At 46.9% G+C, this 21,405-nt stretch overlaps 1 protein-coding gene across 3 annotated transcripts in view; it reads right to left on the bottom strand.

Moving 5' to 3' along the window:
- Positions 1-21,405, bottom strand: part of FGD4 (FYVE, RhoGEF and PH domain containing 4) — a 136,406-nt gene that overhangs the window by 1,961 nt on the left and 113,040 nt on the right. For all 3 annotated transcript variants that reach the window (XM_058655653.1, XM_058655652.1, XM_058655651.1), the window contains 9 exons: positions 19,161-19,299; positions 16,684-16,742; positions 16,213-16,359; positions 10,682-10,854; positions 8,319-8,349; positions 8,038-8,130; positions 7,658-7,783; positions 2,651-2,791; positions 1,283-1,423 (listed from right to left, as the gene is read on the bottom strand). In XM_058655653.1, coding sequence (XP_058511636.1) covers positions 1,283-1,423; positions 2,651-2,791; positions 7,658-7,783; positions 8,038-8,130; positions 8,319-8,349; positions 10,682-10,854; positions 16,213-16,359; positions 16,684-16,742; positions 19,161-19,299 — 1,050 coding nt within the window. The remainder of the gene's footprint in view (positions 1-1,282; positions 1,424-2,650; positions 2,792-7,657; positions 7,784-8,037; positions 8,131-8,318; positions 8,350-10,681; positions 10,855-16,212; positions 16,360-16,683; positions 16,743-19,160; positions 19,300-21,405) is intronic.

Here is a 21,405-nt window from a genome sequence, read left to right as displayed (position 1 = left end):
CTTCCCATCCAGCTCCCTGATTGTGGCCTGGGAAAGCAGTCGAGGACGGCCCGATGCTTTGGGTTCCTGCACCCACGTGGGAGACCCGGAAGAGGTTCCTGGTTACCGGCTTCGGATCGGCGCACACCGGCCGTTGCGGCTCACTTGGGGAGTGAATCATCAGACGGAAGATCTTCCTCTGTCTCTCCTCGTCTCTGTACATCTGACTTTGTAATCGAATAAGTAAATCTTTAAAAAAAATTGTGTTTGGAAAGATTTACTTATTTGTATTGGAAAGGCAGATTTCCAAAAAGGCTGGTTCACTCTCCAAATGGCTGCAATGGTCAGAGCTGATCTGAAGCCAGAAGTTTTTTCCAGGTCTCCCACATGAGTGCAGAGTGCCAAGGCTTTAGGTATCCTCTGCTGCTTTCCCAGGCCATAAGCGGGGAGCTGACTGAAAGTAGAGAAGCCAGGACATGAACTTGGAGGTAAAGGATTAGCTAACTGAGCCAAACACAAAATCATTTTTCTTTTTAAGATTTATAATTGGAATCTTGATGGTGCCAAAATGTTTCCTACTATTGCAGTATATAGGTGCCAACTGTCTAATGTGACACTATAATACTTTAAATGGTAATCTGTGAGAATCATCTATTTAAAGACTTACTCACTAGAAAGGCGGTTTCAGAGACAGAGGTCTTGCATTTGCATGTTCACACCCCCCGAATGTCTGCAATAGCAGATCTGTGCCAAGTCAAAAGCTGGAGCCAGTAACTCCACTCAGGGCATCCGTGCTGCTTTTCCAGCTATATTAGCAGGGAGCTGGGTCTCGAACCAGTGCTCATATGGGATGCTGGGTATCACACAGTAGCCTAACCTAGTAAGTCACGGAGCCATCTCCAAAGAGTCATTTATAAGTCAAGCGTTCAAGGATGGGTGCTCAGACAACAGGTTAAGCCACTGCTTTCGATGCCAACATTTCCTATCAGAATGCACTGGATCCATGTGAGGCACTCAGAGGATGTTCCTGCCTTCAGGTGAGTCCAGCTCCTTGGGTGCCATTTGGAGAGTGACCCAGTGGATGGAAGATATCTCTCTGCTCCTCTCTGTAAATCTGCCTTTCAACTAGAAATCAACAAATCCTAGAGTCGTTAGAGTCAATCAGCTTGAACTAACTTGGCCCTTCCTCTATTTCCCAGTCTGTGCAACTCAGTGAAGCTGCCCGTGTTCTCTGCGGGGGTGATGGCAGAGGCTGGACTGTCCTGCCTCCCTCTAACCTACCAGGTGCGTGTGGGTTAGATACCTGAGGGGCGCCGTACATATACAGCACAAGAGGGTCTTGCTTGGGGATGACACACCAGGCTTTCTGCCAGGGTTTTGACTTCTCCATGTATTGAAGAAAGCTGCACACGACGCTGTTTCCTGACACTTCAGCAGATTCAATCTGGAAGAATCAGAAGAGGAGACGAAGGAACACAGTGGACCACAAGCAGAAGTGATTCACCTTCCAACAAACGCTTCCACAGTGCACGGGCCAGTTGATGCTGTCCAAAAAGACCCACGTGCAACTGTGTAAGTCCTCTATCACTACCAGTTCTTGAATCTAAATAGCTACAAAATTTACTCACTACTTATGGTGTGGGCATTTCCCAGCTCAGTATCTGTGTTACCCCATTCAATTCCCATGCCAACACTAAAAAAATCATAATTCCATTATCTCTGAGGACCATGGTTTAAATAGCAGAACAGATCCAAAACTTCATGGAAAATTCAGTTGAAAACTAAGTACTTTGATTCAAAAACTTTTTGAAGTCCAAGAATACAAGCAGTAAGTCCTCAAAAACTTCATGAGAAATGCATGTGATAAAAAAATGCATGCATTTCAAAAGCTTATTTTTGGTGCAAAATTACTTTTAATTCCACATTGCAGGAACTTTGTGGCATACCCCAAGAAGTAATTGGTTAAAAAGCTAGCTGGAGATTTTTATTTCAGAAACAACCTGAAACTCAACAAGTTATATGACTTGCTGTGTTGTACCCATCTGTGTTCCTGGGGGAGCCCACGAGGGGCTGCTTTCCAGGTGACATCCACACCCCAGGGGCGCATTTGGAATGGACCTTTTCACTGTGGGCCATTGTGCCCTCAAACCATGCACCTGGTCCATAGCATCCACTGGCTCTTTACAAAAGCCTCATTATCTAAGGTAATTCCTTACACTGTTAGTATCTTTGGACTTTAAACTCATTTCAGCTGTAAGATGTTGTATGACTCCCTTGGCATGGGAAAGTGAAATTCACTTGAGGCACTTGAAAATATTTCAGTTAGATTACTGTCACTGTTAAATGACCATAATAACGGAGATTCATAATGAATTCATCAGGTAATAAGACAGTACCTCAAATTTGAAAAACATGCAATGGTTTATAATGGAGAGAAATCTGAAAAGCGTTTTAGCCTTAGAGATGTCAATGAATAGTCCGACACTTGCTGAGGGCTGCAACCACAAAATTAATGCAGTTCACTCTCAGATGCTGTTGGTTTAATGTTATGTACGGTCAGGACCCCAAAGTACAAATGTTAAGAGAGATAACAGAATAGATTGGTACTCTTCGTAGTAATCTCAGCATTCTCTAAAAATCTGATACACAGCAAATAGGAAGTACTTCACACCTCTAGGATTCCTTTCCTCTTCTTTTCCTCACTGTCTGTGAACCCGCTTATTATGAGGTAGCAGTCTTTACAGACTTTGCTCAGTTTCCCACCGTCGTACTCAAGCTGAGCTTTGTAATCGGAGCACTTCCAACAAACCACCTGAAACGGAAAAGGATAACGAGTGGATGTGATAGCAACACTGACCCAGGCACTGGCTTTTCCTCTCATGAAGGGAAAAGGCAGCTTTTACTTGGACTGAGCCATCTCCACCACAGGGTAGGTGCTGCTGTGAGGGGCTCCCGTCCCCCCGCCCCAGCCCCTGCAGGAAGGGCACCATCTGAGACTGCAGCCCGACCTCCGCCCTGCGTCCTTCTCCATGGACCGTCAGCATCCTCCACAGTGAGTACAGACCTCAGCCACCCCACAGTGATTCTCAACGCCTCTACTGCACTGCTTGTAATAGGACAGAATCCCACAGAGAGTGTCATCTAAACACTTGTGTCCTGCTTTGGATCACTGCTGTGGCTTCCTGCCTGTCCTAGGCTCTTTTTTTTTTTTTTTTTTAAGATTTATTTTTTTATATTGCAAAGTCAGATATACAGAGAGGAGGGGAAGATCTTCTGTCCGATTCACTCCCCAAGTGACCACAACGGCCAGTGCTGCGCCGATCCGAAGCCAGGAGCCAATGACTTCCAGGTCTCCCATGCGGTGCAGGGTCCCAAGGCTTTGGGCCATCCTCAACTGCCTTCCCAGGCTACAAGCAGGGAGCTGGATGAGAAATGGAGCAGCTGGGATTAGAACCGGTGCCCTTATGGGATCCCGGTGCATTCAGGGTGAGGACTTTAGCCGCTGGGCCCCGTGTCCTATGCTCTTTTAAAAATGTTTGCTTGTAGGGTCAGTGCCATGGCATAGCATTCTTTTTTTTTTTTTTTTTTTTTTTAGATTTTATTGTTATTGGAAAGCTGGATATACAGAGAGGAGGAGAGACAGAGAGGAAGATCTTCCGTCCGATGATTCACTCCCCAACGGAGCCGCAACGGGTCGGTACGCGCCAATCTGATGCCGGGACCAGGAACCTCTTCCAGGTCTCCCACGTGGGTGCAGGGTCCCAAAGCTTCGGGTCGTCCTCGACTGCTTTCCCAGGCCACAAGCAGGGAGCTGGATGGGAAGTGGAGCTGCCGGGATTAGAACTGGCGCCCATATGGGATCCCGGGACGTTCAAGGCGAGGACTTTAGCTGCTAGGCCACGCTGCCGGACCCGCATGGCATAGCATTCTACGCCTCCATGTAAGGTGCCAATTTGAGTCTTGGCTGCTCCACTCTTAATCCAGCTCCCTGCTAATGCATCTGGGCAGGCAGTAACAGAAGGCTTAAGGCCTGGGGCCCCTGCACTCATATGGGAGACACAGAGGCGGCTCCAGCTCTGGCCATTGCAGCCATTTGCTGGGTCAACCAACAGACAGAAATTTCTCCCTTGGTGTAACTCTTCCAAGTGAATCTGGTATGTTCCTCCCCTATTTAAAACCCTTTACTTTTTCCTTTGTTCTTGGAGTGAGGTCGGGGGAGATTTGTAATCACAGCCTTGCTAATTCCAGTGTGACTGGCAAAGCTTGTTTCCCCTGCTGCTCTTCACAGCCATTCCCTGGCCGTGCCCCTCGAATAAGCAGCCTGCCTCAGCCTTCAAACGTTTTTTTTGTTTTCAGGAAACTTTAACTTCCAGAAGAGCGTGCCTTTTAAGAACTGCAGATAACAGATCCACAGATCTCCCATCTACTATTAGAGTTAGGCTTAAGGGAGAAGCCACAAATTCAATACAAGTCTCCTGTGAAGACTGGGCAGCAGTGAGGGACCCAAGTACCGGAGCCATCCCCGGCCGCCTGCAGGGCACACGGTAGAAGCTGGAGCCCTGATGGCATGGTGTCTGATACACTCATGTGATGCCTGGATTGTTGGTCTCCCACCCGAGGCTGTAAGTCTGACTGTCCCTGAGTTCAGCTCACCCACCATGCAATAACGTGCATGGCATTTCCAACTTTTGGTTTCAGTTCACAGTATTTAAGATCCAGGATAAAAAACAGTCCATTTTTCCCCCTCATGATCACAATGAAATTACTGTGGGATTTACTAGTCATATCTGTGTAAACCCAGGTGAGCTGATTTCATAGAATGTTTTTTATGGAAGGCCACTTTGTAAATACCTGAAAGCATTTCAAGCAAACCCGGTGATAAATTTTGTATACTACCCATTTCATTTTGATTTGAAAGCTGAATAATAAATCTTCAGGGGCCAGGGCTATGGTACAGTGGATAAAGCTACTGCCTGAAATTCTGGTATCCCATATGGGCAGGGTTTGAGTATTGACTGCTCCATTTCTGATCCAGCTCTCTGCTTATGGCCTTGGGAAAAACTGTGGAAGATAGTCCAAATCCTAGGCTCCCACTCTAACCCCCAGGTCTACCCACATGAAAAACCTGCAAGAAGCTCCTGACTTTGGCCTGGTCCAGCCTTGGACACTCCCGTTATTTGGGGAGTGGACCACTAGATGGAAGATTCTATCTCCCTCCCTTTCTGTAACTCTGCCTTTCAAATAAATCTTAAAAATGTTTAGTTCAGGTGAAATTTAACTGAAAGATTTACAAAAAAATAGGGAAGGGAGAGTTCATGGCAAATGCTTTTTTAAAAAGTACAACGGTTTAAAAATCTTTGTACCAAAACTTTTTTAAAAATGAAACTGTATCACACTTCAGTAGCATGTTTTATGAACCTGCTTTAGGACTTACTTATTTAAAGTCAGAATGACAGCGATAAACCTTCGATTTGCTGATTCACTTCCCGGATGGCTGCTATAGCTAAGGGCAGACCGTGCCAGAGTCAGGGACTCCATGTGCATCTTGGTCTCCTGCAGGGCTGGCAGGGACCCAAATATTGGGCCATATTCCACTGCTTTCCCAGGTGCAGTAGCAGGGAGCTGGACAGAAAGTGGAGCTGTTAGGACTTGGTTTTTCTGCAGGATGCTAGCATTCCAAGTGGGGGCTTAACATGCAGCACCACACCATGCTTCCTAAAACAAGCATCTTTTAATGCCATTTCCCAAGAACTTGAGGTACTCTTGTATATTCATTCAGTCAGAACAAGATAGTGCCTATGGTTCCTTTAGGAGAAAAGGCATAATGGTTGATTTGGTGCCTGTCTCAGCCTGGCCACATGCCTCGCTCCTCCTCCCTGTCACATGTGATTCAGTTTAAGGACTGGTCCCACCTTGGGCAGCTTATGTTCAGAAGTAGCATTATTGGGTTTGGCACGGTAGCCTAGTGGCTAAAGTCCTCGCCTTGCATGCACCAGGATCCCATATGGGCACCGGTTTGTGTTCCAGGTGCTTCATTTCCCTTCCAGCTCCCTGCTTGTGGCCTAGGAAAGCAATTGAGGATGGCCCGGGGCCTTGGGACCCTGCACCTGCATGAGACACCTGGAAGAGGCTCCAGCCATTGCGGCTACTTGGGGAGTGAACCTGCAGATGGGAAATCTGTCTATCTTCTCTGTAAATCTGACATTCCAATAAAAATAAATAAATCTTAAAGGTAGCATCAATACTGTTAAATGTTAGCTATGACAGTAATAGTGAATGAACCAGGAATCGGGACCTTGAAACACACAGCTATTATTGAACATGTTTTTGAGTCTTCTTACTAGATACTGATAGATGCTCAGTATAAAGCTTTACTTTCTTACAGTAAAGAGAAGATGCTGTGAGGTGACATGGCAAGTGAACTTTACCCCACCATCCATCCATCGCGCCTTGGTTTGCAGGAGGTAGCCTCGCCTCTTTGCCACAGAGAGGGCTGTGTCTATGCCTTAATCCAGTTCATCTCTTCTCAGGGCCTGATGTTCCTTTTCCTCTCACCTCACCTTTAGGAGCTGCCAGTGGAGCCTTCCAGCCTTCACTTGCCTTCAGAAGCCTCTGGGGACGGGCTAGAACTGGGCAGCACCAAACACCGTAACTATCGTGTCGTCACCTACCCCGCTCCTAGGCATGCACTGGGGACTTTGTATAATGGACCATGGTTCTCTGCTGTGCTTGGTGACACCAACACACACGTGCCCCTGACATCTCAGGCAGTCACCCTTAGTTGTCCATTCCTCTGGACACCCACTGGACTCTTAAGACTGCCAGAAAGTGAATCACATCTGGCAGTCTAAGTTCAAACATCATTGACATTTATAGTTCTCTTGTAGCAAGATAAACAGGGCCACATATCTTTGAACTTAGAGAAACAACCATTTTTTCATTAACCGACACACTTTCTTCCGCCTCATCTAGCCTGCCCTTACTCCCTGAGGCAGTTCTCTCTCTGTCGTCTCAAGGATGCTGACTTCTTTGTTGGTTCGCTTATCAACTTGCTAGTGCCACATTTCCCCTTACTTATCTCACTCCTGCCCAGGACCTTTTTTGGCAGACTCAGAACAGACCAACCACTGTCTGGAATGTACTTTGTGCCTCCCTTTTATTAGGTATGTTGTAACTGGTTTATTTAGGATTGCTTTTATTGCAGAGTGGCAGATTAGATTGTCCCTCTATTGGTTCACTCCCCAAGTGGCCACAACAGCCTAGGCTAAACTGGGTGCCAGGTATGCAATCCAGGTCTCCTGTGGGTGGCAAGGGCCCAGGTACCTGGCCAGCCTTCAGCTGCATTTCCTGGTGTATTCGCTGGGCTGCAGGTAGAGCAGCCAGGACGCACACGGGTGCTTCAGTAAAGGGATGCTGATGTAAGCAGCAGCTGAACTCACTGTGCCCGAGGCCCTTTCCTCCCTGGCACTTTTTTTAAGGATCTGTTCTTTCTCACCTCTTCTGCATCATCTTAAATGCTCACCCTTCACATGGGTCCCCCTTTTTCTAATTAAAATTGGTTCGAAGTCTTCCTCTGCTCCTTTGATTGCTCTTTCTTCATCTGCAGTCATGTGAACCTAAGCTGATGGTTATATTGCACAGTTACTCGCGGCCTGCCCAACCCAGAAAGCTCACTCACGTGTCCGCAGGCTCGACAGTGATGGCGCCGCCTCGTCAGCGCATTGAATGACTCTTTGCATTTCATACACATGGTTACTTCATTATCTCGGATCCATCTGGGCGCTCTCTTCCCCAGCTCGGCAGTCTACAGGGGGGAAAAAAGAGTTGTAACAGAAAAAAACTACATTTGCAGGTTCTTTAGTTTCGAATACATGTAAGAAAAAAATGTTAAAAATAGTTTAAGGCATTCATTAGCATATGCGTGCCAAGCCACTGTAGGACTTCTGCTTAGCTAGTTCTGCCTCATGCAAAAGGAGAAAGCTGATAACAAAATGCTTACATCGATTTCCTCCAACTGCAAAGAGAAAAAAGAATTTAGAAGTATTTAATTCAACTTACAGAAACCTCCGATTGCATATCATTATCCTTTGCAATTGCATTTCTGAAGGTTTCGTTCCTTTGATGAAAAGCATCAATAGTCTCCTGCAGGGCCTGAAATACAAATGAAATTCAGAGGACACCTTACCATATCCCATGCAAATTGATGAAGTACTAAAGATCTGATGAAAATCCCTTAAATTAATTCAACTTGCTCTGGTGACTGCATAGAAAGCAAAAACATAAGTATGTACAACATATAGCTGATGCTGAAAAAAAAAATCAATAGAAATAAGGCTTACCTTGATCCATTCTTCTTTGTCTTGCTCAGAACTAAAACAAAACAAAATTCAGTTGAGTGCAGACGATAGTAATGAATTATAACTGATAAATAAAACGACACTTTCAAATTGTTCCTACTTCCCAGAAAATTTAATGCCCTAAAAGTTAGTACAGCCTGAACCAGAAAAAATCTCTGGAGCCAGAGCTGTGGCACAGTGGGTTGCTGCTGCCCACCATGCTGGGTTCTCCTCGGGGTTCTGGTCCAGCTGCCCACTCATTCACTCGAGCGAGGAGGAAGATGGCCCCGTGCCTGGGCCTTTGCAGCCCACATGGGAGACCCAGGTGGAATTCTGGGCCCCTGGCTCAGCCTGGCCCAGCCACAGCTGTGTGAAGTAGTGATGAAAGATATCTTTGTCACTCCCTCTCTCACTGTAACTGTGCCTTTCCAATTAAAAAGTTTCTGGCAACTGATCTGTTCTGGACTAACTGCTTGGCACACACACATTTTCCTGGGAAGACTTAAGTCTGGTGTTCGTTACTACATACTGCCCCTCACGCTGGTTAACCACCAGAGGCTCTGCATCTTGCAGGTATAAATACAGAACCTTCCAAATTCTGGAAAGAAATGAAAGTTATTAAAGGCTACTAGTTATAGCCTGTCTTAAAAAAGATTCTAAGTATTCTTGAAAACTAAAATATGCATGTAAGGCCTTAGGGAGCCTTAACATTTCCTGTGATGGATAACTTTTCTTACTCCTGGAGGGTGCAAAGCAGTGCCATTCCTAACCCATTACAGGTAAAGCAAGACACAACAGTTTTAAAGGTCCACGTGTATGGTTCTGCTTGGGGCACTGAGTGCAGCCAAGCCCCTTTGTCTCCTTAGGGCAGGTTTCTCCATTGTCCTCCTGGTAGAGGACTCCAGCAGCTCCTTCCTGTCACAGGCTGTCCTGGCCCTCAGCTGGGGTCTGTTGGCATGTTCTGTCACCCAGAGATAAGCTGGAGGCCTGGTAGGCATGTCCCCTGCCTGATCCCCCACAGGTTTTTGAAGACATTTCTCTAAAAGCCAGACCTCCTACCTGCTGCAGTACCTACAACAACCAGGGCTGAAGCCAGGAGTTGTACTATCTAGGGTTCTCAGATGTTTGGCGTGGACCCAAGCAGGTGAGCCATCATCTACCTTGCATGGTGCATGTTGGCAGGAAACGAAAAACCAAGACTCAAATGAGGCCCGGTGATGGGGTTATCCCAGTTGATGACTGTACCAAGTCCTCTCCTCATCCACCATTATGTAGATGCTGGTTTAAGTCCTGGCTGAACTACTTGCAATCTAGCTCCCTTCTAATGGTCTGGGAAACAGTGGAGGATGGCTCAAGTCCTTGGGTTCCTGCACCCATATGGGAGAACCAGAGGAAGTCCCTGGCTCCAGGCTGTGGATCGGCCCAGCACTGGCCATGGCAGGCATCTGGGGGGTGAACCAGCTGATGGAAGAGCTTTCTCTCTGCCTTTCCCTCTCTCTAGCTCTTTCAACCAAATTTTAATTTCCATTTAGTAATGAAAACCATTGAATACGAACTATAAAAAACGAACATGCCACACTTTTCTTCCTTCTGAATGTGAAAGAGGAAACACATGAAGAGGTCATTTCTGAGGCTGACTCCTGACCCAGGCCACATCTGGCTCCCAAAGCAAATTCTCTTTAAATATCTCCAAAAGACAGTCGAGTGTCAGCTCTGTACAGAGCCTCTGGGCTCTGGGCCTGAGTCATCCCTGCACCTTCCAGACGTGCTTCCCTTCTTGGCAGGGCCACGGGGGACTCCGTGGAGAGCAGTGGCTCACAGCAGCTCGTTAGCACAGCAAGTGATGTGAGAAAGACCGTGTCCCCAACACTAACGTGAGTCATTCTGATCCATTACACTGGCACATTATCATTTGATTGCTGCCTGTACTTCACCAAGCTCCTGCTAGCAAATGGGACAGAGTTGAAACTGCTCCAGAAGGAGCGTATATCCTGTGTCAAAGTACCTGAAGCCAAGTCCCATCTCCACTGCAGATGCAGGGTCCTGCTAACTGGTGCCCTGTGAGGCAGCAGGGCTTCAGAACTTGTACTTGGGTCCCTGCTACCCACATGGGGTGCCTGGAAGGATGGAGTTCCTGACTCCTGCTGCAGCCTGGCCCAGCTCCAACCGTTGCAGGCCTTTGGGGAGTCAATTGATAGGAGAAATCTCCCTGGGTACGCACATCTGTTGCTCTGCCTTTCAAATAAAACTTTACCAAAACAATTCCTGGGGCCTGCCTTGTTGCACACAGGGTTAAGGCCGCCATAAATTGTCCTACGAGAAGCCTCCATGTTTGCAGAGAGCTCTGTGACGGGGACACCCCTCACCTGGCCTGAAGTTCCAGTGTGCGCTCCTTCCCGGACACCTGGAACGTGTGTGGGTATTCTTCGTTGTGCGTCTCCACGATTTTCATCCCGTCAATGCCGACCCTGGTTCGGACTGTGAATTTGGAGCCTACCAGGCTGAATCTGGGCACGCAGTAGAGCAGCATGTTGTTGAACTGCAAGGAAGCAGAATGTGTATTCGCAGCCAGGAGGAGGAGGGAAAGCAGGCAGGTACCACCACCCAAAGCCAGCCTGCGCCCCGACCATGGGCCACAGCACTGCAGGGCTGCCGTGCCGTGCAGGTGTGCACAAACCCCGACTGCCGCACGGAGATTTTACAGTTATATTGAAAAGCATCACTTCCTTAAATTTTTAAAGCTGTACTTCCCTTCCATAGTTCAAATATTTTATGGAAATTTATTTAAAACCAGTCATGATTTTGTACTAATGTTTTAGGGAAATTAGTCCAGTGATTTTAGCTTATTAAGGACCTTTGATGTTCTGAACCCTGAAAGTTCTTAAAGTTATTACACTCCAGAATTTCCATGTGTCTTTAGGGCCAATCAAAAATAGCTGCTAGGGGAAAAAATTAGCAACTACTTTTTAACCACTGGGTTTAATCTGAAGTTTTCTTAAAATACCCATTTTAGTAGTTCTAAACATCATTAGAACCTGTAGAGTTGGCACACTGGACCTGATGGAAGAAGTGAGCCAACATCCCTTAAATTACTATGGCAAACTGGATCACAGACTGAAGAATGATGAATATATCTTGCTTGAGAATTTACCACATATTTAAATATTTATTTATTTTTATTGGGAATGCAGATCTACAGAGAGGAGAGACAAGAAGGTTCCATCTATCTACTGGTTTACTCCCCAGGTCGTCTCAACAGCTGGAGCTGAGCTGAGCTGAAGACAGGAGTCAAGGGCTTCTTCCAGGTCTCCCACACAGGTGCAGGATCCCAAGGCTTTGGGCTATCCTCCACTGCTTTCCCAGGCCACAATCAAGGAGCTGGATGGGAAGTGGAGTAACCAGGACATGAATCGGTACCCATATGGGATTCTGGTGCATACAAGGCCAGAATTTAGCTGTTGAGCCATCGCACTGGGCCTTACCACATACATTCTGAATTGGAAGAAAAGCCAAATGTCTTATTCAAAAGGTTTTTAAAGATAGGGATTTATTTCTAATAAGGTCTACTTTGAAAATGAAGGACTTTATTTTGAAATTGAATCAGATTATCTGTAATGTCTGTGTTTTCTGTGTTGAGAGGCACAGAGAGCGAGCGAGCAAGAGACAGCGAGAGCAAGCACATACATGATCACTGAACTGCTAGTTCACTTCCTGCACTGCCACAATGGCTCACAGGAGGCCAGACTCTAGCCAAGGGGGCTAGGAATATAATCCAGGTTTTCCACGTGGGCAGCTGCAACCCAACTCCTGGCACCATCATTGCTGCCTGCAAGGGTCTGGGCCTCATTCTTAGTAACAAATAGCCCCTGTGAACCAGAATAGTTAAAAATGTTATATTACCAAGTCTGTGCCAGGCAGAAGCCAGAAACTCCATCCAGGTCTCCCACATGGACTGCAGGGGTCCAGAAACTTGACTGACATGTGCTGCCTCTCAGGCAGGTTAGCAGGAGGCGGGATCAAAAGAGGAGGAGCTGGGACTCCAAGAGGAACTCTGATAGGGGCTGTGGGTGTCTCAAGAGGCAACTTCATGAGCTGTACCACAAGGCCTAACCCCCGTGATTTCTCAGATTGTTTTTAATGTTCTTTATATTTTTTCTAGAGTAACTGTCAACTTAAAAAAAAGATCTTTAAAACTTAACCTTTCTAACAGCACTACGCTAAATTTAACATGATTACTATACTTGGTTTGTTATTAGGTTTTCTCTAAGATGTTACATTGCTAGGCATCTGTCAGTGTACAGTGGGGCTCAGAGAAGGGCATTACCGTCCCCACCCTGCCTCTCCAGGGCTACAGGACCATGATCTGGAGAAGTCACAAGTTGCCGAGAAGATCGCACTGTTGTACACAGACTAAGTGCTCAAGCCCAGCAATTCTAGTTGTCCAGTCTTCTGGGAGTCCGTCTAGACTTGCCAGGCCCTCTTCTCTGACCCACACTGCCCATTATGTGCATGTACTGTTGTACTCACTCTGGAAGCAAACTCCTCACCACTTGTTTCTCCTGTATCCTTAGGTAACTGCCTGCAACTACAACCCTAAATTTCAGTTCTGCACTGGAGGATGCAGAACTAGGAGAGCACATTTTAGATACATCCCAGTAGGCCGATATGTCACACTGCTGGTTGGAGACTTGCGCCTTTATCACGAAATGATCACTGTGTTCCAGTGGCAGATCTGGAAAAACCACCCAGGGGTTCCCATCACTGTCCCTGTTACAGCATAAATAAGGCAACAGCTGGCTGCCTCACTCTCCATGGTCATCTTTCCCTATGCTGCCAAGGCCGCCTCCAGAGGCAGTTTGGTTCAGGGTGTGGCTGCTGCAAGTGCCACAGCACATCCTCAAGGAAGAGAATTATCCTTCACCAGCAACACTCACCACATTCCTTCTTCCATGTAAGGGAGTCCAGCTGCTGTATTATCAGATTCCTGTATTTAAGCGTGTGTAAGTAGTTCAGTCACATCTTGTCTACAGGTACACAGAAACACAAGTATGGGGGTTCTTAGGCTCTGCCTTTTATGGCTACTCTTGTAAACAGGCGAGAGCTCTTACAGTAAGGACACAGCAGAATGCCATTATGTAAAGAAGGCAGACAAGGAGCCTGCTCCCTCCATGCACTTTGCTCCTATGGCATAAGCCACCATCACCTTTCACGGAGTTGTTGGTCTCTGGGTTTCCCCAGTATTAAGAAGAAGAAGTCCCAGCAGTTACAGAGCTCATGGTACACAGACTTCATCTGTCATGGTAGGTGACTGAAGTCATGATCAGTGGAGCAATCTCTAAGTCCTAGGTTGTTATGAAACCTAGAAGCAAGTCTACATATTACCAAGAACCGAAGGCGTGGGGCCGGCACTGTGGCACAGCACATTAAGCCTCAACCTATGACCCCCCGGATTCCCTTACTGGTGTACAGCTTCAAACCCTGGCTTCTCTGCTTCTGACCCAGCTGCTTGTTAGTGTGCGTGGGAAAGCAGCAGAAGATGGCCCAAGTATTTGAATCTCTGTCACTCACACTGGAGACCCAGATGGAGTTCTTGGTCCTTGACCTCAGCCAGGCCAGCACTGGCTGTTACAGCCATTTGGGGAGTGAACCAGAAGATGGGAGAAAGAAAAAAGCCAAACATTGCTAAATATATGGGGAAGAAAGGAAGGCAGTCTACTGGCAGAGTCTGATAAAAACAAACTTGCAGCCAGTCCTGGCAGGGTTCAGAATGACGGTATGCACAAGGGTCCTGTGCTGGGGCTGGAGCTGGGGTTGGTGTTACAGTGTAGCAAGTGAAGCCATTGCCTGAAATAGCAGCTTTCCTTCTGAGCACTGGGTCATGTCTCAGTTGCTTTCTTTCCAATTCAGCTTCCTGCTAATGCTACTGGAGAAACAGCAGAGGATGCTGCAATAGCTTGGGACCCTGCCGCCGGATGTGGCTCCTGGCTCTGCCCTTCACCATGGCTTGGTCTCAGCTGTTGGGGCCAGTTGGGTAGCAAACCAGCAGACAGAAGATCTCTTTCTCTGTGTCTCCCTGACATTCTGCCTTTCAGATACATACTTTTTGAAAAGATTCCTGGATACAATATAGTAAGAATAGGAAAGAGTTTAACAAGAATGCAGGGAGGCACCCTTTTCTTAACTGTTCAAATATTATTTCAAGTTTCTCATTTGACTTAATTACATTTTATGTTCTGATCAGTAACAATTTCATTAGTCTGTCTTAAAAGGTCATAGTATACTGCTGGAAAAAATTTCTAGAACTTTCACTTTGTTCAGAATTTGAATGCAGGGAAAGACCTGGGTTTCTCAAGCTCTGTGCAGATCAGAAAGACTCTGGGGGGCCAGGAACAAGAGCACTCGAGTCCTGCCAGGGATGACTAGGTGATGTGTTTGTCATCTTTCAGAGTTGTCAGATGTGATGTCTGGAATTGAGCATGCCAGAGGCAGCCCTACCTCTGCCTGGATTCTTAGAGCATGTGCTGGTATCACACACCCTTTCACAGACATGCAATATCCCAACACACAGATACATGACATTGTGTCAACCACTCATCAGCTTCCACTCTTTGGCTGTTACAAGTAATGCTGATATGGATATTGATGTCCAAGATTTTATGGAGCTGTTTTTACTTTTATGATGTTCATGAGCTCAAGAAATTTGGTGTGAAGCAGCTGGGTACTATCACAGCCAGATATCCTTTGTATTTCATTTGAGCAGCAGAGGACAGACACCTTGCACCCCTAGTTCATGCTCCACATGCAGCTGTAACCCAGGGACTCAGCCCGGAGCTCCCACACAGGGCTTCAGCTGGGACCATCCCCTGCTGCCGTCCCAGGCAGCTGCGATTGGGAGGGGAGGTGGGGCTAGAGCCTCAGCACTAGGATGGGAGGCACACGTGTCCCAAGGAACATGCTAGCTGCTGGGCCTTGCCACTGAATGTGTGTGTGTGTAAGATGACTTGTTCCAGGGCATCCTTTCACCTGACAGTCCCTCTATGTTGTCTTTAAGGGAAGGCTGGAAACAGACAACAGAAACCGCTCAGCCGCAGTTGGTCACGTAGTGCAGCCTGGCGAGATGGCACAAACACAGGCCCCAGCGGCCTCTGCATGCTTTCCTACATTTGACTTGAGTAATTGTGACCATAGCTCACGTTGGACGTTCAGTGTTCTCTCGCTCTTTGTCAGTGCTCACTGCTAGTACCCCCCTCAGACATAGGAGGGAACTGGAATACATTAGAGAAACAAAGAATGAAGGCCAGGTGCACAGAGACAAAACCAGTCATCCTGATACCATAGGAAGGGCTTTTTATGTGGAAGAAAAATCCCAGACTGAAGTGAAGGCAGGGACAAGGACTGCCCACAGTATAATGGAACAATGTAGCCAGCACACGAACCTCCGCCATGACTACTTTAGATACAAGCCAGGCAACTGGGCATGCATGTTTTTTGACCTGGAAAGTCTATACATAGCAGTGACAGGGGATTCAAAGAACAGTGACCAGGAAATAGTAAATCGACAGAATGTCCAGGAAATGGTGCATATTGTCCTACAGAATGAAAGGAAAGCTGAAATCTGCAACTAGCAAGAGGAAGTCAGGAAGTGTGTCATACCCCACGCTTGAACACTGCCGGCGGAGACCCACTCTGAACAGCCAGACTGTCTCCACGTGTGCTGCGCCCATGCACACAGCACAGGAACACAGGAAAGGTTCGATTGCTTAACATGGTCTGTTACATAGACTCTTGATGGTACTGAATAACAGGCTGAACGTCACTGCATAGCCAGCAGCCACCCTCCTCCTCCATGACATGTACAACGATGCATACTGGTCACGGCTGCCTCTCCCACACTCACCAAGAAAAGGTAGCGTTCTTGTGCTGATGTGTTCCGAGCAGCTAACTTGAGGATCTGTCCTTCTTTTATGAGTTCATTTGAAGGATTTACAATATCTTCTTCTTCTCCCAACATTTCATAAATCTCTAAGAGTTTCTTTAGGTTTTCCTAATAAGTTAAAACAAAACAAGATCAGCTAAAAGGAGTTTGCAACTTAGTAGAGTAGCTTTAATACAACTATGACCTTAACTAAAATCAGGATAATTGAGAAGGGGTTGGGAGTAAGTTTGTTTTGGTCTGGCAGGTCCCAGTTATCCGTAGACTCAAACCTGATTAGAGAGGGGACAGAGGATTGTTCCAGATAACACATTTCATGAATGTTCTCTGTTGTTCACCTCAGTTAACTTTGGTTCAATCCTACAGATGGTATTAGCTTCTATAATTGACAATTTTCTAACCAAAAGGTTCCCATCTCCGCTAAAAACCACTTACCATTTTTCTTATTGCACTATTAGAATGGCTTGCTGCTGTCGATATAATTTCAAGTGATTCTAAATGGGGAAAAAAAAAAGCAAAGCAAATAATTATGCTTTGTCCTTCCTAGGCTAATAGGGAGCTGAGTGACTTACACACTGAAACAAGAACTCTGGGACCAAATCCACCACGTAAGTAGTGGCAACTTCCATTCATAAGCTGGATTTTTTCCAAGCCTAATTGTAAGCTGATTATGTGGAACCTGAAATGCAGTTCCCTACAAAAAGTGAAATGATGAGGCTCATAAGTATTTACTCCATGTCAGACCTTCAAAACCAACAACCTCTTATGGTGTACCCTAACTTGAAAGCAGGTACTTTGCCGGGTGCTTTGCTCCACAGTAGTGAACTCTTACCCAGCCTTGGATAATAAGTATGTTAGCTCCTTTTGGCAGATGGAAAAAAAAAAAAAATGAAGAGGTGATATGATTTGAGTAAGAAAACAGCCAAGTTATTCCAGGGCCAGATGTGAATCCTGTTTCTAACTCCAAATTCTAAGACATCCCAGTGGTTCTAAGTTATCCTACTAGTTTTAAAAGCAAACTAACCATGACACATAGGCAGTTTTCCTTGGGAAAAAGCACTCAGTTCTAGCGTGGATGGGAGGAGGGGGACTGCTCTGGTGCCAGTGTTGGGAGTGTGTTACTGCTGGGCGGGTGACTGTTCTGGTGCCAGCGTTGGGAGTGTGTTACTGCTGGGCGGGGGACTGCTCTGGTGCCAGCGTTGGGAGTGTGTTACTGCTGGGCAGGCAGGGGTGACAGATGGGGAAGGGGAGTGTTCAGTGTGGACACTGTAGCTGCGCTGGGAACAGCTGGTGAGAAGCTGTGGAAGCTGGGGCCGCAGGCGGGATCACCCCAGGGACTCTCTTACAGACCTAAATCATGTCCTGTTTTCTTCCCTTCCTTTCTCTCTCGTGAATACTGGTGTGCTTCATTGCATTACCACAGTAACTCAATCACTTCCAGACTTCACTCTGTCTTCTTGGCACTGCTGAACAGAACGCACTGTTCTTGCTTTTCCTTCTACTTTTAGGTTTGTTCAGTGAGCTCTACTTCACTGATTTCCTTGTTTAAATAGTGATGCAATACCAGAAAGAGTAGCGGCATACTCTACTATGCTACCAACTTTCTTGTTCCTGACAGGGTATCTTTAGTGAGCCAAAGGCTTTGAGTAAACAAACTTGTTAAAGCGTGTTGACTTGGCCAACATTATACATTCAATTCAGGATAGAGGAAGGAGACAGGATGGGTTGGGGAACTGCTTGGGAAACAAGTTTGAGGAAGAGCAGTAGGTCTTCTGTTTGCAAGGCCTAGTTCTGCCATTAAGAAAAGCACCCAGGGCAGGCGCTTGGCCTCGTGACAAGGGCAGCGAGACGCCCGCCGTCTGTGCCTGGCCTGGAGAAGCAGCCGGGCTGCACACTCCCCCTGTGTGCTGCTGTGTACCCTGGCAGGCAGTGCTAACGGCCTGAGCAGTGGAGCTTCCAGCCCTGGCCAGTACACTCAGGCGGAGAGTGAACTGACAGCTATGGACTCTGTCTCTCTTCCTCCCCACCCCCACCATAAATTAAAAACAAAAGCAGGAACTTGGGCCAGATGGGCAGAAAGTGGGGATGTGGAAACTTCAAGGAAGCTGGGGGCCAGGGGATGATGGTGAATCTGGTTTCCTCTCCCTGTGGAAGGCGGCTGGGGACAAGTGAAGTTTCTGTGGCCCGGGAGACACCTGCACGGTGTCAGAAATCCAGTGGAGACAGCATATGTTCAAGACTCAGGTCTTGAAAGAAACGGTTTATGTTCCTCATGTCTCTCATCAAGTGTTGGCTTAGACGGGAAGGTAAGAACACAAGGAAGGGGCAGGTTCTTAGGAGTGCACAGCAGTATGATCAGTACTTGTGGCATATCAAGCCATTCCTAGTTCTTTAAAGTGCATGAAAAGCGGAACTTACATTGAAATAAAAAAGTAACAGACAATTAAGAAAACTGGAGGAAGGTTTTCTTGGGGAAAATGTTGTTGGACAATTTAAAAAAAGCACCACTTCCTGTTTTGCTGTAGGGCGGCTGAGGCCCACTCCACTCAGGTTATTTTAAGAGAGTAAGTGTCCCTTTGTCGTCTAGGTATTCATCAACCGTCTGATGCAACAGTAGCCCCAGTAATTCTGAATGGCTCTGGTCTCCCGGGAGAAGGTCATTGCGTCCTGCTATTCCAGATGTCCCTGAACTCTGCATACTTCAGAGCTAGTGATTAACATGAAACCCACCGGAGAAACGCAGCCGGCAATGCTCTAAACTTGTGATTTGGCCTCCAAAGAGACTTGCCTAATTGGGGTGTTGACAACCATTCCCAGGATTGTTTTCTGGGAGCAGTCACTGGCTAAGGTAGCAGGGAGCCACCTGGGGCCGCTGGACGGCTCCACAATGGGGAGGAAAGAGAAAGCGTTACTTTTCGCATCGTTCCAGTCGGGCGAGTCTGGGGGCAGCTTCCTGAGGTAGTCCTTCAGGAGCAGCTCGTAGCGGGGGATCCGCTGCACGGGTTCCAGCATGTGATGCTGCAGCGTCAGGTTCCCGCAGACCTTCTGCTTCTGCATGGAGAAAGGGTTGAGGAAAGAGTCCACACAGCAGTCTAGAAACACCAGGAGGTATTAACTTCCACCAGGGGCCAAACTCTGCTGCTGCTGCCCCCCCAAGCACATGAGCAGAGATGGACCGGAAATGGGCCACCCCAAGCCATGAAATCACAGTCTTTGGGGACAGAGATTGAGGACATCCCTGTATCCTATAACAATAAAGGTTTACATGAATACCCTATAAGAACACACAGGAAAGATCAAGCAAAATTTTAAGCAAGAATATTCCAGATCACTGGCAACCACTTCAATTAGTCATTACCAAGGATTAAGAAGTTACATTACTAAGGCATGCACTTGTTACATGAGGTCTACTAAACATATGACCTTAAATGACTCTGGGGCCCGGCGTGATAGTGCAGTGGTTAAAGTCCTCTCCTTGAACGCCCCGGGATCCCATATAGGCGCCGGCTCTAATCCCGGCAGCTCCACTTCCCATCCAGCTCCCTGCTTGTGGCCTGGGAAAGCAGTTGAGGATGGCCAAAAGCTTTGTGACCCTGCACCCACGTGGGAGACCCAAAACAAGCTCCTGGCTTCGGATTGGCTTAGCTTCAGTCGTTGCAGCCACTTGGAGAGTGAACCATTGGACAGAAGATCTTCCTTTCTGTCTCTCCTCCTCTCTATATATCTATCTGCCTTTCCAAGAAAAATATCTTTAAAAAAATAAAATAAATGACTGGACTTTTCAGAAATTATTTCATAATAAGGCTGTCATAAATATAATTTCTTCTGAACTTAAAAGATTCACCATAAGAATGAAAAGGCCCGGGTGTCTTATTATCTGTCAGAAAATTTTAACTTTTCAATGTCCAACACATTCTTTTTCATTAGAATCAAGCTCTACAAGCAGATCGTTTCCTTCAGGCAAAGTTAAACTTGCATTACTTGCTTTTTCAAACAGCTGTTAACATAAGAGGGGGGATAACCAAGATGTATTTATGTTCATATTAAAGCAGAAGTCCTGTTAAAAGAGTAACTGAACTCACACTATGAGTAAGTACCGCAAGACATAAAAGAGGCATTAGGTTTTCGCATTCAAAGCAAACATGATAAAGGGTACAGAGAGAAGGGAAAGTTTAGCATGAGCTCTGCTCCGCCCAGGCATTGGGGGTGGGGAAGCGAGACAAGGATGTATGTGCAAGAAAAGGGCCGAAGGCAGGCGCTGGGAAATGTGTTTGGGAGCAGATGGGTTTGCTTGGCAAACAAGATAAACACAGAGAAATGTAATGGAGAAGGGATGGTAACAAGTGAAGAATGCCAAGCCCCTTGGAGCTGAGCTGAGGTCGCCCTTGTTTCATCCATGCAGGTGTAAAGGAGTGACGATACTGCATCTGAGCTCTGGTGAGACAAATCTGCCAGGTGCCAGCATCGTGGCCCAGCACATTAAGCCTCTGCCGGTGACAGTGTCATCCCCTGTAAATGTGGTTCCGGCTGCTCCACCCCAGTCCGTCTCCCTAATGCACTTGGGAGGGCACCCCAGAACAACCCTCGTGCTTGGGTCCCTACTGTCCACATAGCAGACAAGAACAGAATTCCAGACTCCTTGGATTCAACTTTAGTGAACTGATTGGTGAAAGATCCCTTTCTCTCGGCCAGAAGACTCTCCTGTCAGTTCACACCGTAAGTGGCCGCAACAGCTGGAGCGTAGCCTATTCAAAGCCAGGAGCCAGGAGTTTCTTCTGGGTCTCCCATGCAGATGCAGAGTCCCAAGGTCTTGGGCCATCTTCCACTGCTTTCTCAGGCCACAAGCAGGGAGCTATATGTGAAGTGGAGCAGCCGGGATACGAACTGGCACCCATATGGGATCCCAGTGCATGCATCACGAGGACTTTAACCGCTAGGCTACCGCTAGGCCCCAGGGACTTAAGTTCTTTAAGCCATCAGCTGCTGCCTCCCAGAGTACACACCGTCAAGAGGCTGGATCAGAGGCACAAACAGAACTTGAACCGAGAGAATTTCAAGAAAAGTAATTAGAAACAAAAATAGTCTGGGGGACAGACATTATGGCTCAGTGGGTTGAGCCACAACTTGGAATGCCCACATCATATAGCTCTATTGGAA

The sequence above is a fragment of the Ochotona princeps genome, chromosome 27, assembly GCF_030435755.1.
Source record: "Ochotona princeps isolate mOchPri1 chromosome 27, mOchPri1.hap1, whole genome shotgun sequence".
NCBI lineage: Eukaryota > Metazoa > Chordata > Mammalia > Lagomorpha > Ochotonidae > Ochotona > Ochotona princeps.
This window is presented reverse-complemented; position numbering and strand designations above follow the sequence as displayed.